Source organism: Hoplias malabaricus, chromosome 2 (assembly GCF_029633855.1).
Source record: "Hoplias malabaricus isolate fHopMal1 chromosome 2, fHopMal1.hap1, whole genome shotgun sequence".
NCBI classification, from domain to species: Eukaryota; Metazoa; Chordata; class Actinopteri; order Characiformes; family Erythrinidae; genus Hoplias; species Hoplias malabaricus.
In genome coordinates, this window is record NC_089801.1 from 218,818 (window position 1) to 241,467 (window position 22,650).

General features: G+C 41.0%; 2 protein-coding genes across 3 annotated transcripts; both read right to left on the bottom strand.

Moving 5' to 3' along the window:
- Positions 1–430: 430 nt before the first annotated feature.
- On the bottom strand, positions 431–5,255 carry LOC136687076 (uncharacterized). Of its 2 annotated transcripts, XM_066661304.1 has the most exons (11): positions 5,110–5,255; positions 4,984–5,031; positions 4,832–4,894; positions 3,095–3,151; positions 2,754–2,852; positions 2,616–2,666; positions 2,426–2,521; positions 2,285–2,338; positions 2,066–2,161; positions 1,878–1,925; positions 431–1,464 (listed from the first exon to the last, which is right to left on the bottom strand). In XM_066661304.1, exons 1-11 carry the CDS (start codon positions 5,137–5,139, stop codon positions 1,426–1,428), a joined length of 681 nt encoding a protein of 226 aa, XP_066517401.1. In that variant the 5' UTR covers positions 5,140–5,255; the 3' UTR covers positions 431–1,425. The 2 variants fall into 2 exon arrangements, with proteins under 2 accessions (XP_066517401.1, XP_066517400.1); XM_066661303.1 differs by lacking the exon at positions 431–1,464 and having other exon boundaries at positions 1,703–1,925.
- Positions 5,256–7,712: 2,457 nt separating this feature from the next.
- On the bottom strand, positions 7,713–21,576 carry LOC136687710 (uncharacterized). The gene is made up of 7 exons (XM_066662245.1): positions 21,440–21,576; positions 20,469–20,668; positions 17,197–17,840; positions 8,503–8,562; positions 8,253–8,422; positions 7,921–7,986; positions 7,713–7,824 (listed from the first exon to the last, which is right to left on the bottom strand). Exons 1-7 carry the CDS (start codon positions 21,574–21,576, stop codon positions 7,812–7,814), a joined length of 1,290 nt encoding a protein of 429 aa, XP_066518342.1. The 3' UTR covers positions 7,713–7,811.
- Between the last annotated feature and the right edge of the window lie 1,074 nt (positions 21,577–22,650).

The following is a 22,650-nucleotide window of genomic DNA, read 5'->3' on the forward strand; positions in this document are numbered from 1 at the left end:
TGAGTTTGTTGTCTAAAATTCTCAATTTTATTATTAAAAAAGTCCATAAAATCTTTACTGGTGAGAGTTGCTGGAATTAGTTGTTCAGAACCTGCTTGATTTTTTGTAATTTTAGAAAACACACTAAACAGTGCTCTCGGATTATTTTTATTATGGGAGATCAGCGAGGCCAGATATGCTGAGCGAGCTTTAGTGAGGGCATTTCTATACTCTATAAGGCTGTCTTTCCAGGCAGAATGGCAGAACACTTCAAGCTTGGTTGATCGCCATTTCCGCTCTAGTTTTCGTAATGTTTGTTTTAAAGTACGGGTCTTATCATTATACCATGGTGCGAGCTTTTTCTGTCTTATACTTTTATGTTTAAGTGGTGCTACCTTTTCTAAAGTAGATCGACAGGTATTTTCTAGGTAATCAGTTAGTACATCTAGGTCCATTGGGTCTGATGGAGTTGGAACTGGGGTCGATAGTTCTGGTAGGTTTTCTATAAATTGTAGGGCGGTAGATGGTTTTATTATACGCCTTGTAGAATAGCGAGGGTTCTTACATATATTATGGCTAAAACGTAGCTCATATGAAATTAAGTAATGATCGGAGATTGCTGAGGATTGCGGTAAGATATTAATTTTGTCAATGTTAAGACCTAGTGTCAGAACTAAGTCTAAAGTGTGGCTGCAGTAGTGTGTAGGCCCTGTTACATTTTGAGTAATACCAATAGAGTCTAAGATTGAGGTAAATGCCTTTTTTAGTGGGTCACTTTCCTTCCCAAATGGATATTGAAATCTCCTACAATTATAACTTTATGACTGCACACCGCTAGGTTTGTAGCAAAATCACTGAATTATTTCAGAAATTCTAAGTAAGGCCCTGGTGGTCTGTAAATGTTGCATAATAAAAATGCGTCCTTTTTTGTGAACAGATTTGTAATAATAGTGGAGAGAACCTCAAAAGAAGAGAAGGTGTCACATTGTTTAAGACTAATTTCTAGGGTATTTTGGTAAATTACACATACTCCACCTCCTTTGCCTGATATTCTTGGGCTATGTGCATAATTATAGCCTAGGGGGGTGGCTTCATTTACTGCTAAATATTCATTTGGTCTAACCCACATTTCCATGAGACAGAAAACATTGAATTTATGATCACTTATAATATCATTTACGATGAGTGCTTTTGAGTTTAGTGATCTTATGTTGAGTAACCCAAATTTTAGTTCTGAGGTGTTGCTGCTAGGTGTTGTGTATGATTTAATATTGATTAGGTTGCTGATACAGGCTGATTTTGTTTTTCTACTTTTACATTTAGTTCGGGGAAAAGACACAGTCTCAATACAGTTGAACCTGGGTGACGCCTCAAGACAGTTCGCAGACGGTCGGTTTAGCCTGTCTCTCTGCGGCCTGGTCCCGGCTCTGGATTGTCAGCAGCTATCTAGACTACGTCCTCAGGGAACAAAGCCTGGTCTGGCACCTTTAGGGTTAACAGAATAAGATTTAAGTAAGTGAAGACACACTGTGCAAGCATTAAATCATACACTGTAAATACACTGCTCACAAAACAAGACAATGACCACTAGAGGGCCAAAAACTCCCAGCACGGGGCTGTGGAGCAGAGGGAGGAACTATGCTGTCTGGAGTAACTAAGCATCATCTAATAACTTGGGATGAGTTGGAGTGGTTTGTAATGCACAACTTATCCAAAACTCAGTTCCCAACCTCACTTTTGGCTGTTTTGACTGCCATACAATCCCCAGAGCAGTGTTCAAGAATGTAGATTCAAAGCCTTTTCAGATAAACAGATTTTATTCCAGAAAAGAGGAAGATAACCTCACTGTTAATGTATTTGCTTTTTTTAATGGAGTCTTTGAATGGAGGAAAAGTTACCGCTGCTTCTCGGCTTAGTGTCCTTTTGTCTGTCGGTGGCTTCACATCCTAAAAATTTTTTTTAAAAAGACAAGCAATTTAACACTATTTTAATGCCAAAAAAATACACCACAGTCCTGAGCTCAGCAGTTCCACAACAACAGAGTAAACTTAGATTCTATTCATACACAAAACAACTGTGTACGCACTGGACTATACTCCTCTGTCCATCTCTCGCCATCCTCAAGGTCTCCTGCTTTAAACAGATCTGCTCCTTTATCTGTGATTTCAGGATCCTTCATGCACTAAATACCACAAACATCGTCATTAAAATGACTGCATTTCAAACAGGGATTAGCAACATAATGTCTACAAACTGAAGAATAATTAAATGTAATAAAGGTAACAAACATGAGATGCCACTTAACCTCAGAATCTCTGTGAGCTAGGGGTGGGACCCTCAGAATAGGAGGCTTCTTCATCTGTGAGGAAAAAGATTGCACAAATCAACACAGAAAAATCCTTCAAATCAGGAAACGGGCATAAAAAAGATAAGCACAAAAAAATACCTCATGATAATCATCGTGTCCCTTCAGTTCAGAGCCTTTAACATCACTGGCTTTAAACAAGTCTGCACCTTTCTGTGGGGCTTCATCTGCTGCACTCTGAAGGCAAATCATGTCATAGGAAATTTGGTTTGAAATATGATCAATATCCACACATGCCTTTCCTACAAAAACAACACAACATAGGCCTTACCTTTGATCCCCTCCAAGGGAAACGAGGCATTTTCAGTTTAACAGGTTTCTTCTGTAAAACAAAAGGAGCATGTTTAAATCTCAGTGGATTTGGAGACTGATCATTACACAGACAAATCAGAAGATTCTGGAGCCTCACCGGTCGAGAGTAGAGCATTTCTAGTTGTGGTCCACTGTCATCTAATGAGGTGAACTGCTCAGCTCCACTCAGAGGGAAAGGTTCATCCTGAAAACCCACCTAAACATTACAACACCAAAATGAGTTTTAAGACTAAGATAATCAAACAATTTCTAGAAAGGCATTTCACAAAGCATCAGCCAGAAAATTTCAGGCTGTTCCAAACCTCTTCAGCAGGAGAAAAGCAGAGGGACATTCACACTTCACAGGTCTCAACTTCTCATGAAATGTATCTGGCTATTTACTCTATCCTGCTTTGTGAAACTCTCCCAATAACAACAACAACAAAATTAATACCAGACCTCCGACTGCCACGAAGGCGTGAACCCAGTTGCTCCCTCCTCCTGCAGCACTGAATCCTGGGGAAGAATTTCACACTCATTTATGGAGTTAAACACCACAGTAACTAAAATAAAACAGCAAATGTTTCAGTAGAGGTCAAGGTCAGGTGTAGGAAAGCAGCCAATGACTTCATTATATGGACCTTTAAATGTGGCCAATTTTAACAAACACCAGTGATTCACTAGTAATGATGAACATCAGTGATTCCAGTATGCAGATTCAGTATTATACACCAGCAATTATAGAACGTAGACTCAGTACTCTAGATAATGAACTGGACTGGCTAGCCAACACTGAAGCACTCTACAAGAAAGGGCAGAGCAGGCTGTACTTCCTGAGGAGGTTGGGGTCATTCAATGTCTGCAGTAAGCTCCTCAGGATGTTTTACCAGACTGTTGTTGCCAGTGTCCTCTTTTATGCTGGGGAGGAAGCATAAAGAAGAGGGATGCTGGGCGACTAGACAGGCTGGTTAAGAAAGCTGGCTCTGTAGTGGGGGCTGAACTAGAGTGCATCACTTCCATATCAGATAAGAGGACCCTGAACAAACTGATCAGCATCTTGGACAATGAGTGCCATCCACTCCACAGTACCATAACTAAGCAGAAGAGCTTGATCAGCTAGAGACTTCGCTCACTGCCAGGCTCAACTGACAGACTGAGGAAGTCATTTGTCCCCAGGGCTATTGAGCTGTTCAATGCTTCACTCAAGGGGAGAGGAGAGATGGACTTCTCTGCATAGTCTGTCTGCCCATCCACCTCCTCCATATTTGTACATGTGTACCTAAATGGACATTAGACAAGTCAACCACTGGACAAGTCAACCAACTCATCTACCTTATGTGTATCTTAATCTGACAGCTACAATAGTAGTTTTATACTTAATACAGGAACATTGCACTGAATTGCCTTGCACTATTTATTTTACTATATTTATTTCTAATTCTGATACTGCGCTGATATTGCACATTCCATACCCTTTGCACTATCCAGACCTTTTCAACTTTTAAACTATATACTGCACTCAAGAGATCATCCTCAGCTGCTCACTGTATCACAGATTCTTACCAGGCTATGTTTGATCATTTTTAAGCACACTATGTTAATTTTTTGGTATTTGATTTTTTGATATTTTGATATACAACTCAGCCTACATAGTATATTGAAGTATGTCGATTTTGATATTTGTTTTAGGTTAAAAATTATTTTCAACATTTAGTATTTTAGTATCATGTTCTATATTCTACTGTCTCTTTTGTACAGTGGATTTTTTTTTTAGTCCATTGCTGTTAGTGATTGTTGTATGTGATGTCTGTAAGCTACTGAAACCTTGAATTTCCCCTGGGGATCAATAAAGTATCTATCTATCTACTTATAATCAGCGATTCCTAGAAATAACTCAGTACTGAACATCAGAGATTCCTGAAATTAATCTCAGTACTGAACATCTAGTAATTATTGAAAGTGACTCAGTACTGAACATCAGTGACTCTAGAACGTACACTCTGTACTGATCATCAGCAATTCCTAAAAATGGTTCAGTACTTAACATCGGTGATTATTAAAAATGATTCCATGTGGATCATTAGTAATTCCTAAAAGAGACTCTGTACTGAACATTAGCGATTCCAAAAGGCAGCATCAGTAATTAATGATGTATGTCAAATTGAACACAGCGAATCCAGGGCAGCAAGCTAGTACCTTTGGTTTCTCCAGAAAATGGAGGTCTTTCCTCTTCTGTGGCAGGTCATCTTCAAACACCCTCTACAGAAGAGGAGTATGTTCAGAGAATCATTTAGCAGTTTAATCCATTTCATAAAGACAATAGGAGAGTGAATGTATAAATTCACTACCTTTGATGGTCTAAGAGGTACGACGGGTTTAAAGTTTAATGAATTCTTCTGTTGGACACAAATCTCATGTTATTATTTATCATAAAGCACCGCCAGTGTGTAAACACTAAGCAGTAAAATAAATACCGGTCTACAGTCTTTCATTCCCAGCTGCATCTCCTTGCCACTGTTCGGCTTTCCGTCACTTTGAAGTCCGGAGCTTTCCTCAAACAGTTCATCCTATACCAGAGAACACCTTCATTAAAGCGAAGCTGGTCATAATTGAGTCTTGGTCGTATCACCGGCATCGACCCCTTGGATGCTTGAAGATGAGGTGACTGGCCCGTTCCATTTTCAGAAATTTCATCATGGGACTTTATCTGATTGAACAACAAAGAGAATAAAGTTAAAGCTTTCTTTTAAAAAGTAAAAATACAAAAACCAATAATACAAGTCATCTGGAAATGTGCTAAACAGTAAAATTACCTTAGAGGTTCGGTAATGCAATCGGGGAACTTCAATTTTATATTTTTTCTTCTGTTGAGAATTAAAAGAGAACTATTAATAATCCAGGGAAAAAAATCTAACATAAGAAAAGGTTACTGTGGTTGAACGAAACCTTGACTGATTTGCTGGTCACTGTTGCTCCATGTTCTTCTTTGTCCGATGAGAAAACATCATCTGAGGCAAGATCATGGAACTAGAAGAAAAGAAATGTCTTTATTAAAGCCCTGGAACAGGTTTAGAACCATGCACAGCTGTAATCTACTTAGACTAAATCCTTCTGTACCTTTGTCCGCCAAGGCAAGGTGCCTCCGTAGCCATCATTCATGTTCTCGGAGGCTTTCTCCTAAAAGAAAAAAAAAATGAAGTCTGTTAATTATTACTACAAATACAATCAGTAAACCACTTACTGACAATGCTAAGGCAGGTAAACAAACAATAATCAAACAGTAAACAAGATCAAATACCATTGTGTGTCTGCCAAGCGTTGCTGTCTGCGCAACCGTCATTTCTTCTCCAAATTTATCCTAAATCAAACATTTTAAATGCAGTTGCATTATAACTTTTTCAAGAGGTCAGAATTGAATTATGCTTGTGTAAATATTCACCCTTGACCCTCTTCTGGACAGAAACGAAGACCTTAGCTTCTTGCTCAGTTTCTAAAATGAGAGAAGAGCAAAGAAATCCGAAGCATTGGCACAGAGATTAAAATAATATCAAGAATATAAATTTTACAATATATATATATATATATATATATATATATATATATATATATATATAATAGCCCTTACACTTTAATGAATACAATGAGCTCATGAGATAAAGCAAAATCTTTGGATATTAAAGTGTAACCATACAACACACTGAACTCTTCAATTTGAACCTCTCTATTCAGCTCAACACAACAATTAAAACACCAGTGTCAGAACCTTTGAAGAAGCCCTAATGATGTGAAATGAAATCATGTATCGAATTTGTAATTCACTTTAATTCAGTCTAATACAGGTGCTTGATAAACTCTGTTGTAGTGATCTTTTTTGATTGTTATGCTTCACTTGTTATGAAGCAGGTAATCATCAAACAAATACTCAAATCAGGATTTTTTCTTTGTATCAAATAAAATATAGACACACAACTTTTCCATGTTTTTTTCCCCAGAGTGTCTAAAGACACGCCTTCCTCAGAGGCTGCAGTGATCTGTGAACAGTCAAAGGCAAATAGTTTAAGTCTGACATTGGTATAAAACATGAAATAAACAAAAAGAAAGAAAAATTAACTCTTTTGTTCACTCTTGCTTATTACTGATCAAAAACCAGAACAAAAAAAAAAAAAAAATGGCAATTTACCCTCGAAGAATTACCCTCCTCAGACGTAACTTTCCAGGCTATTGGAAAACAAACATTTTAATTTTACATACAATAAATTTGCAAATACCTAACTGTTACTTTTTGTTGCAAACATAAAAATACACATCCAGTAACCACTTTCTCATCTGTGACTGGGCAGTGCAATGTTGCAACTGGCCCAAAACCCATTGAGGACACTTAAACCACACATCTTCCCATTTAGCCAAACAATTACATTTTTGGATTAGTCTGCTGGCATTTAGTATCCAATTGTGTTAAAGAATCAAATTAACATTATCTGAAAGCTGCAGCTAACACAGTTAGACTTCAGTGTACTAATTAATTAAATACTTATATAATTAATTAATTCTTTAACTGGAATCACTGGTCGCAAGGAGGGAACACACCCTGTTGGGGGCACCAGTCCTTCACAGGGCAACACACACACACACCTATGGAGTTGCCAATATAGTTAACCTATTCTTTTGAGGCACCAATCCACCTACAACAAACATTTTAACAAACTACAACCTGTTGTTTTTTTTTGTTTTGTTTTTTTTGGACAGTGGGAGAAAACACCAATTCCTCACCGACAGTCACCCAAAGCAGGACTTGAACCTACAACCTCCAGGTCCCTGAAGCTGTGTGACTGTGACACTACCTGTTGTGCCACCGTGCTATTTTAAATTAAGGAACATAATTCTGGAACTGTTTCAGATTGCCCACACAGTCTTTCACAGGGCAGTAAACTATAATTATTTTTTATAGAATTATACAATTTTAATACTTTTGCCTTTTTGTCTCCCCTCAACTGTTTTGAAATGTGGTGTTGGCATCAAATAATTAATACTGGGCAAAAAAAACATTTCAAACTCAAGTATTTTACTGTAATACAGGGTTTAAATGATATGCACATCAATACATGTTATTTGTATTTTAATTTACATACAGGCTTCCAATCAGGGGAAAGTTGGGGACTGTCCTCTGGCCAGTCCTCTACACACTTCTCCTGTAACATCACCCAAAAAAAACACAGTTATGACACAGCTCATTTTACATTTACTAACACTAAGTGTATTTTATCTTGCACAAATAGCACACGCACCTGACCGATGAGAAGTACATCCACATAGACTTGATTCTGATTTTCCTCTTTAGCTGATGTAACATTCTGTCAATTTAAAACAAAAGTAAAAGGAAACTTTTACAGCAACAAACTATAAATATTGTACAACTGTAAATAACACACATTTATTAAAACATCATGTATTATTAGTAATAACTGCATTCTGCCACCAAGCAATAAAAATATATATATAAAATAATACAATCTAACACTACCCCATAAATGAATATAAAAACCATTCTGTTCTGAATGGAGCCCAGCCAATCAGATATCTAAATCAAAATTAAATTTCATAAATAGCTGCAAAACACCTGAATGCTGGCTTTTGCCCCTGAAACTGGAATAGGAGAAGATCTGGGGTTAAGGAAAGATCTGGGGTTGATGTGGGAGGAGCTTGGATAGGAATAAGTTGGCTTTGATAATTGCCAGAATAAGCTGGTGCAGGTGTGGGAGGGACAAACTGAGGCTGAAAGTCCACAGCCTGAAAGAGAGACAGAGAAAGATTGTCACTTCTAAGTAAAGACACTACGAGAGGAAAAAAAAAACACCATGGTCTCATACCTGATTAAGGTTCTTACGAATCCCACGTGGAACTGGTTTGGGAGGACGTCTTCTGAACATCTACAACATCAAAACAAATTTCATTTTGTCCTTTGTCCTTCAGAAGAAATTTCAGCCAAAAAGCATTAATTATTTAATTCATTCATTTTCTGTAACCCTTATCCTTCACAGGGTGACACCCACTCACACCTACGGACACTTTTGAGTCAACAATCCACCTACCAATGTTTGTTTTGGACTGTGGGAGGAAACTGGAGCACCCGGAGGAAATCCATGCAGACACAGAGAGAACACATCACACTCCTCACAGACAGTCACCCGGAGGAAACCCACGCAGACACAGGGAGAACACACCACACTCCTCACAGACAGTCACCCGGAGGAAACCCACACAGGCACAGGGAGAACACACCACACTACCTGCTGCACCACCGTGCCGACCTGCCGGAAGCTACTGCAATTCACAAGTAAAAAATTCTACAGCCCCAAGTTGGCATCATGCAAATCTAAATAATGACAAACTTTTCTCATGCCATGCCTAAAAAAAAAATCTGAAGCTGATGAAACCTGAAGTTAATTTTCTTATATGTTTTAACAAAAGAAACATGTCATTACATTAATTTAAAATGGTGTCACAATAGAAAAAAAAATATGTCACAACTTAAGGAAGTCAACTTGAATTTATTTTGTTAGTTTACCCTAAAAATGACACAGGACGTAGGGCCAGAAGTGTCTTGGGTGTTAGATTCCTTGGCTGAAGTCATTGAAGATCTCCCATAATAAAAATAATCCGAGAGCACTGTTTAGTGTGTTTTTTAGAATTACAAAAAATCAAGCAGGTTCTGAACAACTAATTCCAGCAACTCTCACCAGTAAAGATTTTATGGACTTTTTTAATAATAAAATTGAGAATTTTAGACAACAAACTCTAGCCACAGGATCAAATCCATCCTGGCTGCCACCTGATGTGAATGAAATAAAACATAATATAACTGTAAAAGAAAGACTTGAAACCTTTTACCCACTCCCACAATTAGAACTAGAGAAGATTATCACCTCCGCAAACTGTACAACTTGCACACTTGATGCAATTCCCACAAAGTTGCTCAAAGAAGTACTACCAGCTATTATTGATCCTCTTTTAACTATAGTAAACTCATCGCTTAGTCTGGGCCATGTACCCAAAGCTTTTAAACTAGCAGTTATTAAACCTATGATCAAGAAACCAAATCTTGATGCTAGTACACTGTCTAATTACAGGCCTATTTCTAATTTGCCATTTCTGTCTAAGATCTTAGAAAAAGCTGTGGCCCAACAACTTAGTTCATATCTACATAAGAATCATATATATGAAAAATTCCAATCTGGATTCAGGCAACATCATAGTACAGAGACAGCTCTAGTCAAGATAACAAATGATCTTCTTCTTGCCTCTGATCAAGGCCACGTATCCCTGTTGGTGCTTCTTGACCTAAGCGCAGCCTTCGATACAATAGACCACAATATTCTCATAGAAAGGTTAGAAAACATGGTTGGAATCACAGGGACAGCCCTATTATGGTTCAAATCTTACTTAACGGAACGTTATCAATTCGTAAAAGTAAACAATCTAAATTCAAATTATTTTAAAGTAAGATTTGGAATTCCACAAGGCTCTATTTTAGGACCATTATTATTTACATTATACATGTTACCGCTAGGCACAGTTATAAGAAACCATGACATTAACTTTCACTGTTACGCAGACGACACACAATTGTATATTTCAGCCAAGCCCGATGACAAACACAGATTAAAGAAAATAGAGGACTGTGTAAAAGACGTGAAAGGCTGGATGTTGCGTAACTTCCTCCTTCTAAACAGCAACAAAACAGAGGTCCTGCTTTTGGGTCCAAAAGTGACAAGAAATAAATTATCAGACTTAATTTTAAATCTAGCTAACTTTCCAGTTAAATCTGGTTCAGCAGCAAAAAATCTTGGTGTCATAATTGACCCGGATTTATCATTTGATCAACACATAGGTAGTATCACTAGGACAGCTTTTTTACATCTTCGCAATATTGCTAAGATTAGAAATGCCTTATCCCTCCAGGACGCAGAAACATTAGTACATGCCTTTATTACTTCAAGGCCTGACTACTGTAACGCACTACTGTCAGGATGCACCAGCAGCAATTTAAGAAAACTTCAACTAGTTCAAAATGCTGCAGCTAGGGTCCTCACTAAAACTAGAAAATTTAAACATATCAGCCCAGTTTTATCATCACTTCATTGGCTGCCTGTTAAATTCCGCATTGACTACAAAATTTTGTTATTAACATATAAAGCTCTACATGGGCTTGCTCCTGAATATCTTCAAGATACAATTTCCTATTATGAGCCCCCACGTTCACTCAGATCACAGAATACTGGATTTTTAAATGTTCCCAGAATTCAGAAGGCCTCAGCTGGGGGAAGAGCCTTTTCTTATAAAGCCCCCCAACTCTGGAATGATCTTCCAGAAAATGTTCGGGACTCAGACACAGTCGCAATCTTCAAATGTAGGCTAAAAACTCATTTGTTTAGTTTATCATTTGGTAGCTAATGCTCCCCCATAGATAAAGGCGGCAGATCCGGGGGGTCCATGGACACAGGGAATTATAGTATACTGAGACGCTGGTGCTGTCGTCCCGCCACTTCTCGCGATCACTCAGGTTTGTTGACGGTGGAGCGGAGGGATGCCAGTGTTTCAGGATGCTCCCGTGTCTGTGTGTCCTCCTGGTTCTCTCCTTTTAGTTAATGCTGTCATAGTCAGATCTGCCGGAGTCATTAGCCACACTCTGGAAATTTTCATATTTTCTACTTTACAAACACAAAACAGTTCAAAACTAATTCCATCCCTTTACATCTTTCCGAGTAAACGACTGCCCACCTGTCTGTCTGGACACTGATGGATGACTGTCGAGATCCTCCTCCACGCTTCAGACCAGCTGCCCACGCTCCAGCAACCACCAAGTGCCTTGAAGCTGTCCCTACACTGAAGTTCTCATGGACTACTAACTATCATCACCAGTAGATTGACCAGAGGAGGATGGGTCACCCCTTGTGAGCCTTGGTTCCTCCCAAGGTTTCTTCCTCAGCTGGGGGAGTTTTTCCTTGCCACTGTCACCCCTGGCTTGCTCACTTGAGGGTTTTACATTTGTCTTTACATTTCATGTCAAATCTTGTCTTACTGGAATTCTGTGAAGCTGCTTTGTGACAACATCAGTTGTGAAAAGCGCTATATAAATAAATTTGATTTGATTTGATTGAGGTGGTGAAAATGCTTAGCAGTAGCAAAGCCCAAGGAGTGGATGAGATTCACCCAAAGTTACTGAAGGCACTCGATACTGTGGGGCTGTCTTGGATGACATGCCTATACAATATTGCATGGACTATGAGAACCGTGCCCTTGGATTGGCAAACGGGTGGTGGTTCATATTTTTAAAAAAAGGGGACCGGAGAAAGTGTGCCAATTATCGTGGCATCACACTTCTCAGACTCCCTGGGAAGTCTATGCCAAGGTGCTGGAAAAAAGAATCCGCCCGATAGTCGAATATAGGATTTTGGAGGAACAATGCAGATTTCGTCCTGGCCGTGGAACTATGGACCAACCCTTTACTTTTTCACAGATGACTGAAGGGGCGTGGGAATTTGCTACTCGACTCTACACATGCTTTGTGGATTTGGAGAAGGTGTATGATCGTGTTCCTCGAGAGATTTTGCGGGAAGTGCTTCATGAGTATGGGTTGCCAGGGTCGCTCCGGCGAGCCATATGGTCCTTGTACTCTCAGAGTTTGAGTTGTGTTCCAATCTCTAGCAGTAAGTCAAGCTTGTTCAGTGTGGGCATTGGACTCCGTCAGGGCTGTGCTTTATCTTCACTCCTGTTCCTGATGTTCATGGACAGGGTGGCGAGGCATAGCCTGGGTCAGGAAGGCTTCCGTCGAGGGGCACGAGAGGTGGCATCTCTGCTGTTTGCGGACAGTGTTGTTCTTCTGGCTTCTTTGCACGGAGGCCTTCAGCGTTCACTTGAGCAGTTTGCAGCCGAGTGTATAAGCGGTCGGTATGTGGATCAGCACCTCCACTTCTGAAGCCACGGTTATCTGCCGGAAACAGATGTTCCCTTCAGGTAGGGTGTGAGAACTTACCCTAAGTGAAGGTGTTCAAGTATCTCAGGATCTGAAGAAGAATAATGGAAGAGTGCAGCGTCAGCCGAAACGAGCTTTTTCCCATGGGTTGCTGGGCGAACTCTCCATGATTGTGTGAGGAGCTCAGTGATTAGGGAGGAGCTCAGACTAGAGTTACCGCTCCTTTGCATTGAGAGGAGTCAATTGAGGTCATTTCGGGCATCTGGCAAGGATGCCACCTGGATGCCTCCCACTGGAGGTATACCAGGCATGTTCAACTGGAAGGAGGCCCTGGGGTAGACCCAGGACATGCTGGACAGATTATATCTCCCAGGTGGCCTGGGAACACCTGGGGATCCCCCAGGAGGAGCTGGTGGAAGTTGCAGTGGACAGAGACGTCTGGACTTTTTTGCTTGTCCTGCTACCACCGCAACACTGAAATGGATAAGCAGAAAAGATGATGATGATGATGAAGTTCTGTTACCTCAGTGGAAACAGGCTGATTTAGATATCACCCCATTTGACCTCAGTGCATCAAGCTAAGCAGACTGGCCATCAACTCATCATCATCATCCCAATTCTGTTATTTCTTGGTTAATTATAATAAATGGAAAATGAATGATAAAACAATTCTATAACCTCCACTGATTTACTGAAAGGTGACATATAACACCTCTGTATCCAAGAAGGAACACAGTCCTAGTTTTAAAAGTCCTGACCTGCTTTGGTCCAAACCCCACAAGCCCCACATCAGTGTTCTCCCCCTGTGTAAACAGCCCTGTTCAGAACACCCGCTTTCAGCACCTGTGCCTTTAAATGATAATGAGCCACTCGCTGTTCACCCCGACCCTGAGTGCACAGCAGTGAGGAGCTAGGAGCAGAAGGTTTTCAGCCATTTTCACTTTATTTTTACTCAGTACCATTATTTCTCCACGCTCGTTGTGTCTGTTTTGCTGTATTTAACATCATCTTTGCGCTCTGACATAAAAGCATGTCCAGCTCTGTGATTGGACTCAGACGAAGGGCCAGGCCATTCTAAAGTCTCTGCACTTGACATCTGAAGCAGAGCAGAATCAGAACAGCTCGTTTTATCCAGTGATTCTGATTGAGGCAGCACACAGAAAACTGACTAGGGTCTTGTTTCACAGTGTGGGGGTTGGTTGGCACTAGGTAAACACATTAACCCTCTGGGGACCATTCGTGATGTTTCTACTAATATCTTAGTAATATCAAAGAGCAGAAATACAGTTCCAACACTCTCTGAATATGTAGAAACAGCGCTTTCAATTGCATGTTATCGCAAGACTGTATGGGCCTTACATCCCAACTTACGAGCCTGTTAAAAAGCTTGAGACACACCTCCTGTGCCTCTCACCGTGTCTAACTGGTGGATTTACTTGTCTGTCATCTGCATCTCTCTTGTAATTGGTGAATTTGTGCGTCCATCAATGTTTTTCTTTGAAACAGACCAATGGACTATCTAGAAATCACTAAGGACTTACCCATTCCTTCAGTTACCCTCAATGCTTCATTCAATCAACGTTGGAGGAATGGCTTGAAAAAGTACAACCACTAAAATTGGTGCAGCACATCTGAAAAACAGCGACGAGGAGAACGGAGCTTCAGAGACCGAGGTGTTTTATGATAAAATGCCCGAACCACCTCAGGTAGCTCCTCTCAATGTGGAGAAGCAGCGGCTCCACTCCGAGTCTCTCCCGGATGTCTGAGCTCCTAACCCAGTCTCTAAGGGAGAGTCCAGACACCCTGTGGAGAAAACTAATTTCACCCACTTGTACCCATAATCTCTTTCTTTCAGTCATTACCCAAAGCATGTGACCATAGGTGAGGGTTGGGACATAGATTGAACGGTAAATTGAGAGCTTTGCTTTTCTGCTTAGCTCTCTCTTCACCACAACGGACCGGTACAGAGCCCGCATTACTGCTGATGCTGCACCGATCCGCCTGTCAATCTCCTGCTGCATCTTTCCCTCACTCGTGAACAAGACCCCAAGGGATTTAAACTCCTTCACTTGAGACAGGATCTCACTTCCAACCATTTCCGACTGAGTACCATGGACTCGGACTTGGAGGTGCTGATCCTCATCCCTACTGCTTCACACTCGGCTGCAAACTAGTCCAGCAAGAGCTGGAGGTCCCGGCTCGATGAAGCCAACAAGACCACATTTACCCCCTAATGTGTCAGTAATGGCGGATTTAGTTTTTGCTAAACGCTGCTTATGTGCATGAACAACGCATAAACTAATGTGATTCAATAGTCATGAACAAAATGACCACCAGCACCACCAGCCTGGCCAGAAAAAGGTTTCACATGGTCACAACCAACTTCCCTACAGCCACCAACATCCCATGCACCATCTTCTTCACAAAGTGTGACAGATCTCTACTGTTACCAACAGCCACCACATCCTTCTGTGCCTGTTACCACACCCAAGTCCTTGTCAGAAGAAATGCCTCCATCACAGCCATCACCAGCCCGACCAGCCTAGAGGCCCTATTCCACCGAGGCACAAACACCCACCCCCAGCCATGATAACATCAGGCTACAGCACCCCGACCTACACTGCCACCAGTTATGCTGTCCTGGAAGGCAGAAAATGACCTAGACACTAAGCCCCTTGTTTCCAGGTTTTGACCCGCTTGTACACCAGGGCCACAGCTCAGTTCCACCTCTACATATACACCCCTTGACACATTCAAACTTTACTTCCATTTACAAACTGAACAAACACTGTGGCAAAATATAAACAAGCAGGCTGCTAAAATCACAGGACAAAAATACAAATGGACAAACAGAGGTGGGGTGGGTTATAAGTACATTTGGCTGCCCATTAGTAAATGCTTGACTGTGTATAAGCTATAACCAAAGATAATTTCAACATCATAGGACAGGCCATGACCAGTGGAGAAGTTGTTTTTGCCAGTGCATGCATATATATATATCAGTGGCGGATGCTGGTTTTTCAAGGAGGGGAAGCTCAATTTCGGCCTACATCATAAAATGTGTCGGTTTATTTATACGTAAATTCTACCCTCCATTCCTTTTTTAGAAAATGATCTTTGACCCAGTCGTACCAACAAGGCATCTTTTCCAGGGACTTGACTAGTGTCCTCTCAATGGCCAGCAGAGGTAGGCTGCTTAAACGGCCTAGGCCCATGTGAAGTGTGTCTGCCTGTGCTCGCACGGATCTTTACACCAAAGGATCGTTGATTCGCTCATTTCGCTGTCAATCAAAAAGGGAGTCAGACTCAGACAGATCATCCAATCATCATGCAGAAGTTGAGCGTCCGGGCCAGCCGAGGCCAGCCCACTGCCCCATAGACCCCCAGAGACGCTGAGTGTCCGATGGGCGGGACAAAGCCCAGCATTTATCCAATGACTTGTCTTGTTTCGCTGCTTCGCTATTGAACTCTGTGGACGCCGTTTAAAGCACTGTGAAGCTGCGGGAATGATTCAGAGGAAAGCCGCGTCTTTACCAGTGATAAGAAGCTGATCCTGAACAAAAGTTGAGCGTGTTGTAGTGCATATTTATTCATGACATGTACACACAACAGTATATATGCCATCACTTATTTTTTTACATTTTAGGGGACGCTGAGCTTCTCTTGCAGTCTTAGAGGTTTATATAATAAACATTTACTAAGGGACAGACAATGAACGTATATACAGTAAACTTTACTAATAAACAATTAACTTTTACACAGTAAAGTGTTATTAATGTTTCATTTTGCCAAAAATGGATTAATATTTTGTCATGTAGAGGGAGAGATGGCACTTTTACTAAATTAATTTTAGACATTTTTTACACATTTATACAGTATTTAATTCATACAATCACCTGTTTTTGTGTCCCTAAGATTCTGATAAAACTATTTCAATCACCAAAACAATTCATCCACATGAGTAAAGGGATGTTTTCACAAGAGAGATAAAGATTTTCTAAAATCTGATTTAAGTTTACGTTTTTCAGGGTTAGAAACAGATTATCACTTCATAAACTGCTCTAGGTCATATGGGTCATCTCTCAATGATAGAGCTGAGATTGTTCTGAACATTTTGATATAAAACATGTGGGCAATATATTATAATAAAAGAAAATTTGCAAAAATTAAGAAAATGTCCTTAGACCATAAAGTGTTAATGTGAATATACACCAAACATAGGAATTCTTCATCATATATCCACAGTAAAACACTACAAAAGAAAAATCTATATTTTAAAATTAAAATGTATATACAAAACATATATACGTATATACATATTTCATTCATTTTCCAAAACCATTTCAGGTCAAAGTCATGTTGACAGATGATCAGATGGGTTTACAAGGAATAAACTTCCACAGCTTGTTACCAATATTATCTTTATACGGACAACAAATACTTATGGACTGATTAAATATACTTAGACCAAAAATCCATATGTAAATTATAATTAGGAAACAATTACTTACTGTAATATTACTAAACCATTTAGCTCCAAGGGACAGAGTAAAAGTGGTAAAGAGGAAGATCAGAAAAATATTCTTACCAGCACACCATCTGCTGAGGCAGTTACTGGAGAAACATCTGGAGGTCCATCACGACTGGTGTTGACAGAAGCAGTGAATTGTCCATCAGACTGAACTTTCTGCTCTTTGAACAAACCATCTTTCTCGGTGTAATCATCAGAAAATGGGTCAAACACTTTAATATCTGTAGTGGTGGATGTTGAATTCTGATACAGTGGAGTACTTTGAAACAGACCGGACACAGGGGTGTGAAAGATATCACCTGATGCAGACAAAGGTGTGTCTGAGAAAACATCTGCATTGAAGACAGGAGGAAACGGGTCCTGGAAAGCCTCTGCCCCATTAGGTTCTACAGCAGGAAAAGGCAGAGGTTGGGAATCGTCATTTCTTTGATGGGCAAGAATGTATTCCAGAAGATAATCTCTCTCGCCAGACGGCTCACTACAGCCTTCATTCTCACTGGTCACAGCTCTCAGCAAGTCAGCATTTTCCTTTTTGGATTCATAAGGTTGTAAATTATCTGTTTTCTGATTGGACAGTCCAGTTTGAGAGAGTTCTGTAAGCCAGGAAGTGGGTGTGGCCTGGAATGCATCAAATGAATGACTGGGGAAAGTGAGTTGCGCACGGTTAATTTGCAGGCTTGAATCAGGGGGTGGGAAGACAGCTCAATCATTCTGAAGATAATCACACTCAAATGTTTCTGCAGATGGTTTGTCTGGAGTGAGGAAACAGAAAAAGCATAAACAGAGAAGAGATTAATTAAAAAGAGACAACTTTAAAAACACACACCTATTTTTATCTGCAAATAAACTGATAAAAATATCAAATGCTGCAGTTGCCAGGTCCCATAACCAGCAATGATTTTATACATTTCTTTAAAAAAAATGTATTGCAATTTTTAAAAAAATGCTTTTTTATTGTTTTTATTAATTATCTAATGTACACTCCAATTCAGAGTCAACCTTTATCTCAGCTCTGATCTCTTTAAACCACAGCAATGATCAAACTCACTCCAGTGACTGTCAGTTTTTACTGGGCACAGTATGTGGTCACGCCATCGTTTTAAACTCTCTCCCACTCACTGCCTCCAGGACATCGGCAAACACTTTACAGTTTCATTTCTACAGGTACAATATGATCTCACTCGTGCAGGCTGATAATTTTAGGAACGTGTAGGAGCACCAGGTTAATGCATAAATTAAAAAAAAATATAAAGAAGTAACAAGGAAGCAGTCACAAAATATGTCACCAATTTTCAAGTTATGAGCAAGATTAAATCTGTGCAATAGATCACATCTGGGCTCAACATTCCTGAAATACAATAAATATATTCTAATCCAGATTTAGGTTGCAAACCTGTTTAGGTTGAGAAGAAGCTTTTGGAGAAAAACTGGAATCTGAGGCAGATGATTCAAGAGTCTGAGGAAAACACGAAGAAAATCTTTAGTAAAAAAGACAAAATACAGTGGCATAAGACTCTTTGAGGATTATGGACATTCGTAAAATGAATACAGTATTCTACAGTCTGGTGTGTGCAAATGTGTCCATTTATTCATTCATTCATTGTAGGTAATCACTTTATTTAGTACAGGTTCATGGTGCATTTGAGCAAAGGGCAGTCCCTCACACACTCTCTCTCTCTCTCTCTCTGTCTCTCTCTCACACACACACATAGTGACAAATTCACATAGTCACTCACACACGTACAGTCAAACACACACTCACGCAGTCACAGAAACTCACAAACACAGTCACCTACAGTCACACAGTTGCTCACACATACAAAGACAGTTGCTCACACACACTCTCATGCAGTCTCACACACTCACTCCCTCAGTTGTTCACACACTCACTCACCTAGTCACATTCACTAAGACAGTTGCTCTCACTCACTCAGTCGCACTCACAATCACTTGCTCAGTCGCACTCACAATCACTCGCACACACATTCATTTGCTTAGTCGCACTCACAATCACTCGCACTCACTCACACGCTCAGTCGCACTCACAATCACACGCTCAGTTGCACTCACTCACTCGCACTCAATCACCCGCTCAGTCGCACTCACTCAAAATCCCATACTCGGTCGCACTCAGTTTCACTCACTTCCTCAGTCGCACTTGCTAAGTCACACTCAATCACTCGCTTGCTAAGTCACACTCACTCACTCGCTTGCTAAGTCACTCACTCACACTATTACTCACACACTCAGTCATACTATTACTCACACTCAGTCATACAATTACTCACACATTCATACTCACTCTCAGTCACACTCATTCAATCAGTCATGCTCACACACTGTCATGCTCATGTACTCAGTCTGTCAGTCAGTCATGCTTACACATTCATGCTCACTCACTCATACTGTCGCACTCACTCACACACTCACAGTCACGCTCACTCACACACTCGTGCTCACACACTCACGCTCACACACTCAGTCATGCTCCTACACTCACTCAGTCACACACTCAGTCATGCTCAGACACTCAGTCACATACTCAGTTGCGCTCACTCACTCAGTCGCGCTCACACACTGTCACTCAGTCACACACTCAGTGGTGCTTAGACACTCAGTCGCACTCACATACTCAGTCATGCTAACACACTCACTCACACACTTAGTCGCACTCACTCTAAACCTAACCCCACCCCTCAAATGAAAACAGCCTGTTATGGGTGGCCCATCACAGAGTACAGCACAACAGTAGACATCGTTCAGCAATCTTCTGTCCACTGAGCAAGTGATCGTCAGAAACACAGAAGTTGCAGATTTGCCATTTCATTAAACTTTTATAAAACAGAAAGTTGCAAGTGAGTTGCAGGAGTTTTTACATTTTGCATCTCAGATGTGAGTTTCAAGCAACCATTGCATGAAATGTTCTAATGTAAATGTTTTAACAAGAAACAAAGGTCACAAATATGTTCTGAGTAAAGAAAAACTAAACCTGAAAACTATATTCTGCCCAATCCTCTCTGCCAAAGACAAACAGCTTATTCTGCCATAGACTTGTTTGGTGTGTGGTGGACTGGATGATTAAAGTTTGATGAAACAAGATGTATTGGCAATTTAACAATTTATTCATTTAAAAAAGAGGAGCCTCAGTAGCGTGTGGAAGAGCCATACACAGCCACAACAGCCTCTACCTCCTCCTCACCCTGGTCACCAGCCTGGTCACACACTGCTGTGGGATGGCATCTCATTCTTCAACCAGAATTTGTGGCGAGTCAGCCGGCGTGGTTGTGTTGGTCACTCTGGCACCAACAGCACGCCCAAGCTGATCCCACAAGTGTTCAATGGGAGTGAGGTCAGGAGCTGGCAGGTCATTCCCTCCTCTCCACTCCAACAGTCTGACGGTAGTCTCTGATAAACCCCGCTCTGTGGGGTGAGCGCTGTCATCTTGGAGGGTAGAGTTCGGTCCCAGACAGTGAAGATATGGGATTGCCACTGGTTACAGAATTGTATCTCTATCTCTGCATTGAGAAGCCTGGAAATCACATTAAAAGACACGATGAGTACATAATGCTCAGCGTTACCAGCACCGTTGTTGTGGTTTCCAAAGCCCGATGTTCCTATTAGAGACAGGGTTTTGAGACATCCAATACAAAAGGTTAAAATAGATTTAGAGAGACCCTCTGAAACACCCAGGCCACTAGGTGCCAGTATAATCCGTGTTACATAATGTGAAGAGAAATCAGTGAACTGAGTTAGTGACTGCAGCAGTAAATGTGTGGAGCTCACCTTATACTTCCTGTAAAAGGGACTCAGCGACACTCGCCTCAGAAAATCCTGCAGATGGGTAACACTCTAAAGAGAAAAACAGACACAGCAGAGCTTCACAGACACAGCACACCGCACACACCACACACACACGCAGCACACCACATATAGACGCGGCACCATTTCAAAGACGCAGCTCACCACACACAGACGCAGCACACCACACACACAGATGCAACACACCACATATAGACGCAGCACACCACACACACTCACGCAGCACACCACACACAGACGCAGCAACACCACACACACAGATGCAGCACACCACACACAGACGCAGCACACCACACACAGACGCAGCACACCACAGACACGTGCAGCAAACCACACACACGCGCAGCAAACCACACACACAGACGCAGCACCGTTTCAAAGACGAAGCACACCACACACAGACGTAGCACTGTTTCACATGCGCAGCACACCACACACACATTGTTACGTCTAGTGACCTATTTGTTTTGTGTTTCTCTACTCTCTGAGTAAATGCCTCAGGTGCTGCTGCTGATTTGCTGCTGGAACTGTGCTCTGGTTGGCTGACAGGATTAAGCAGAACAGATATAAAGCCCTGCTGGTTGACTGAAAGAAGCCCATCCTCTTCCTCCTTGCCATTGCTTCTTCCTGCCAGACTAAGGTGCGTGTGGACATGCTATTGTGTGTGATTCAGCTCATGTTATTGTGTGTGATTCAGCTCATGTTATTGTGTGTGATTCAGCTACCTAATGTAGTGTTAACTTAATAGTTATCCTACTAAGTTGGAAGCTGTAGGGGGTGTAGCCTTATTTCTTTTCCGTAAAGGGGTTGAATTGCTTCTGTTTGTTAGGGAGTTAGGTTATGTTTTTGTATTTTCTTTCTTAATTATTTTTGGGTAGGTAAGTTGTATATGTTGGGTGGAAAGGGATTTTGATTATTTTGGGCTTAGATCACTCCTGACGTTTTTGCTTCCATTATAATCTTGCAGTCAATAAAACATTTGGAAACTGGAGTCTTGTGACAATGTGTAGTTTTCTTGGTCTGGTGGGATCGAAGTGTGAGGAGTTGGGGGAGACATATTATTTCTTTTTTTTTTTTTATTATATATGTTGCAGCTTACCTAGACAGGCTGTAACATAAATTGGGGGCTCGTCCTCTTTGGGTTTTTTTTTTTTGGCAGGGGGGGCTTTCTGCTTTTCTTGTTGTCTGGCTGGGTTTATTTATTTTTTTTTTTTTTTTGGTGGGGGTGAGCTTCTATGGTTTGAGGCTTGAGTATGGACGTGGCTGACTTTGTTAGGTCTCCTTCCCGTGTGAAATTGGATAATTACCGTAGAAAGGATCTAGTCTTAATTGCTGAGACTTATCCTGTGTCTGTTCCTCATCATGGTAAGAGGGAGGAGATTAAAACTGCTTTACTTGATCACTTGGTTGCTTTAAAGGTGTTGCTGGATGGAGAGGTGGCAGTCAGTGCAGAGGTTGCAGATGAGGGTGGAGGAGTGTACTATCAGTGCGGTACCACCTAGTACAGGATCCAAACTTTCTGATCCTCTGATAGCAGTGTGCCTTAAGGAGTTGGATTTGGAGACACGACGGCAGGAGCGTGAGATACAGTTACTGAAGGTGAGGGCTCTGGAGATTGAAGCTGAGAATGCTCTGAGGTTATACCAGTTGCAGACTGGGCCTTCAGGTGCAGGCACTGCAAGTGGTGTCCCT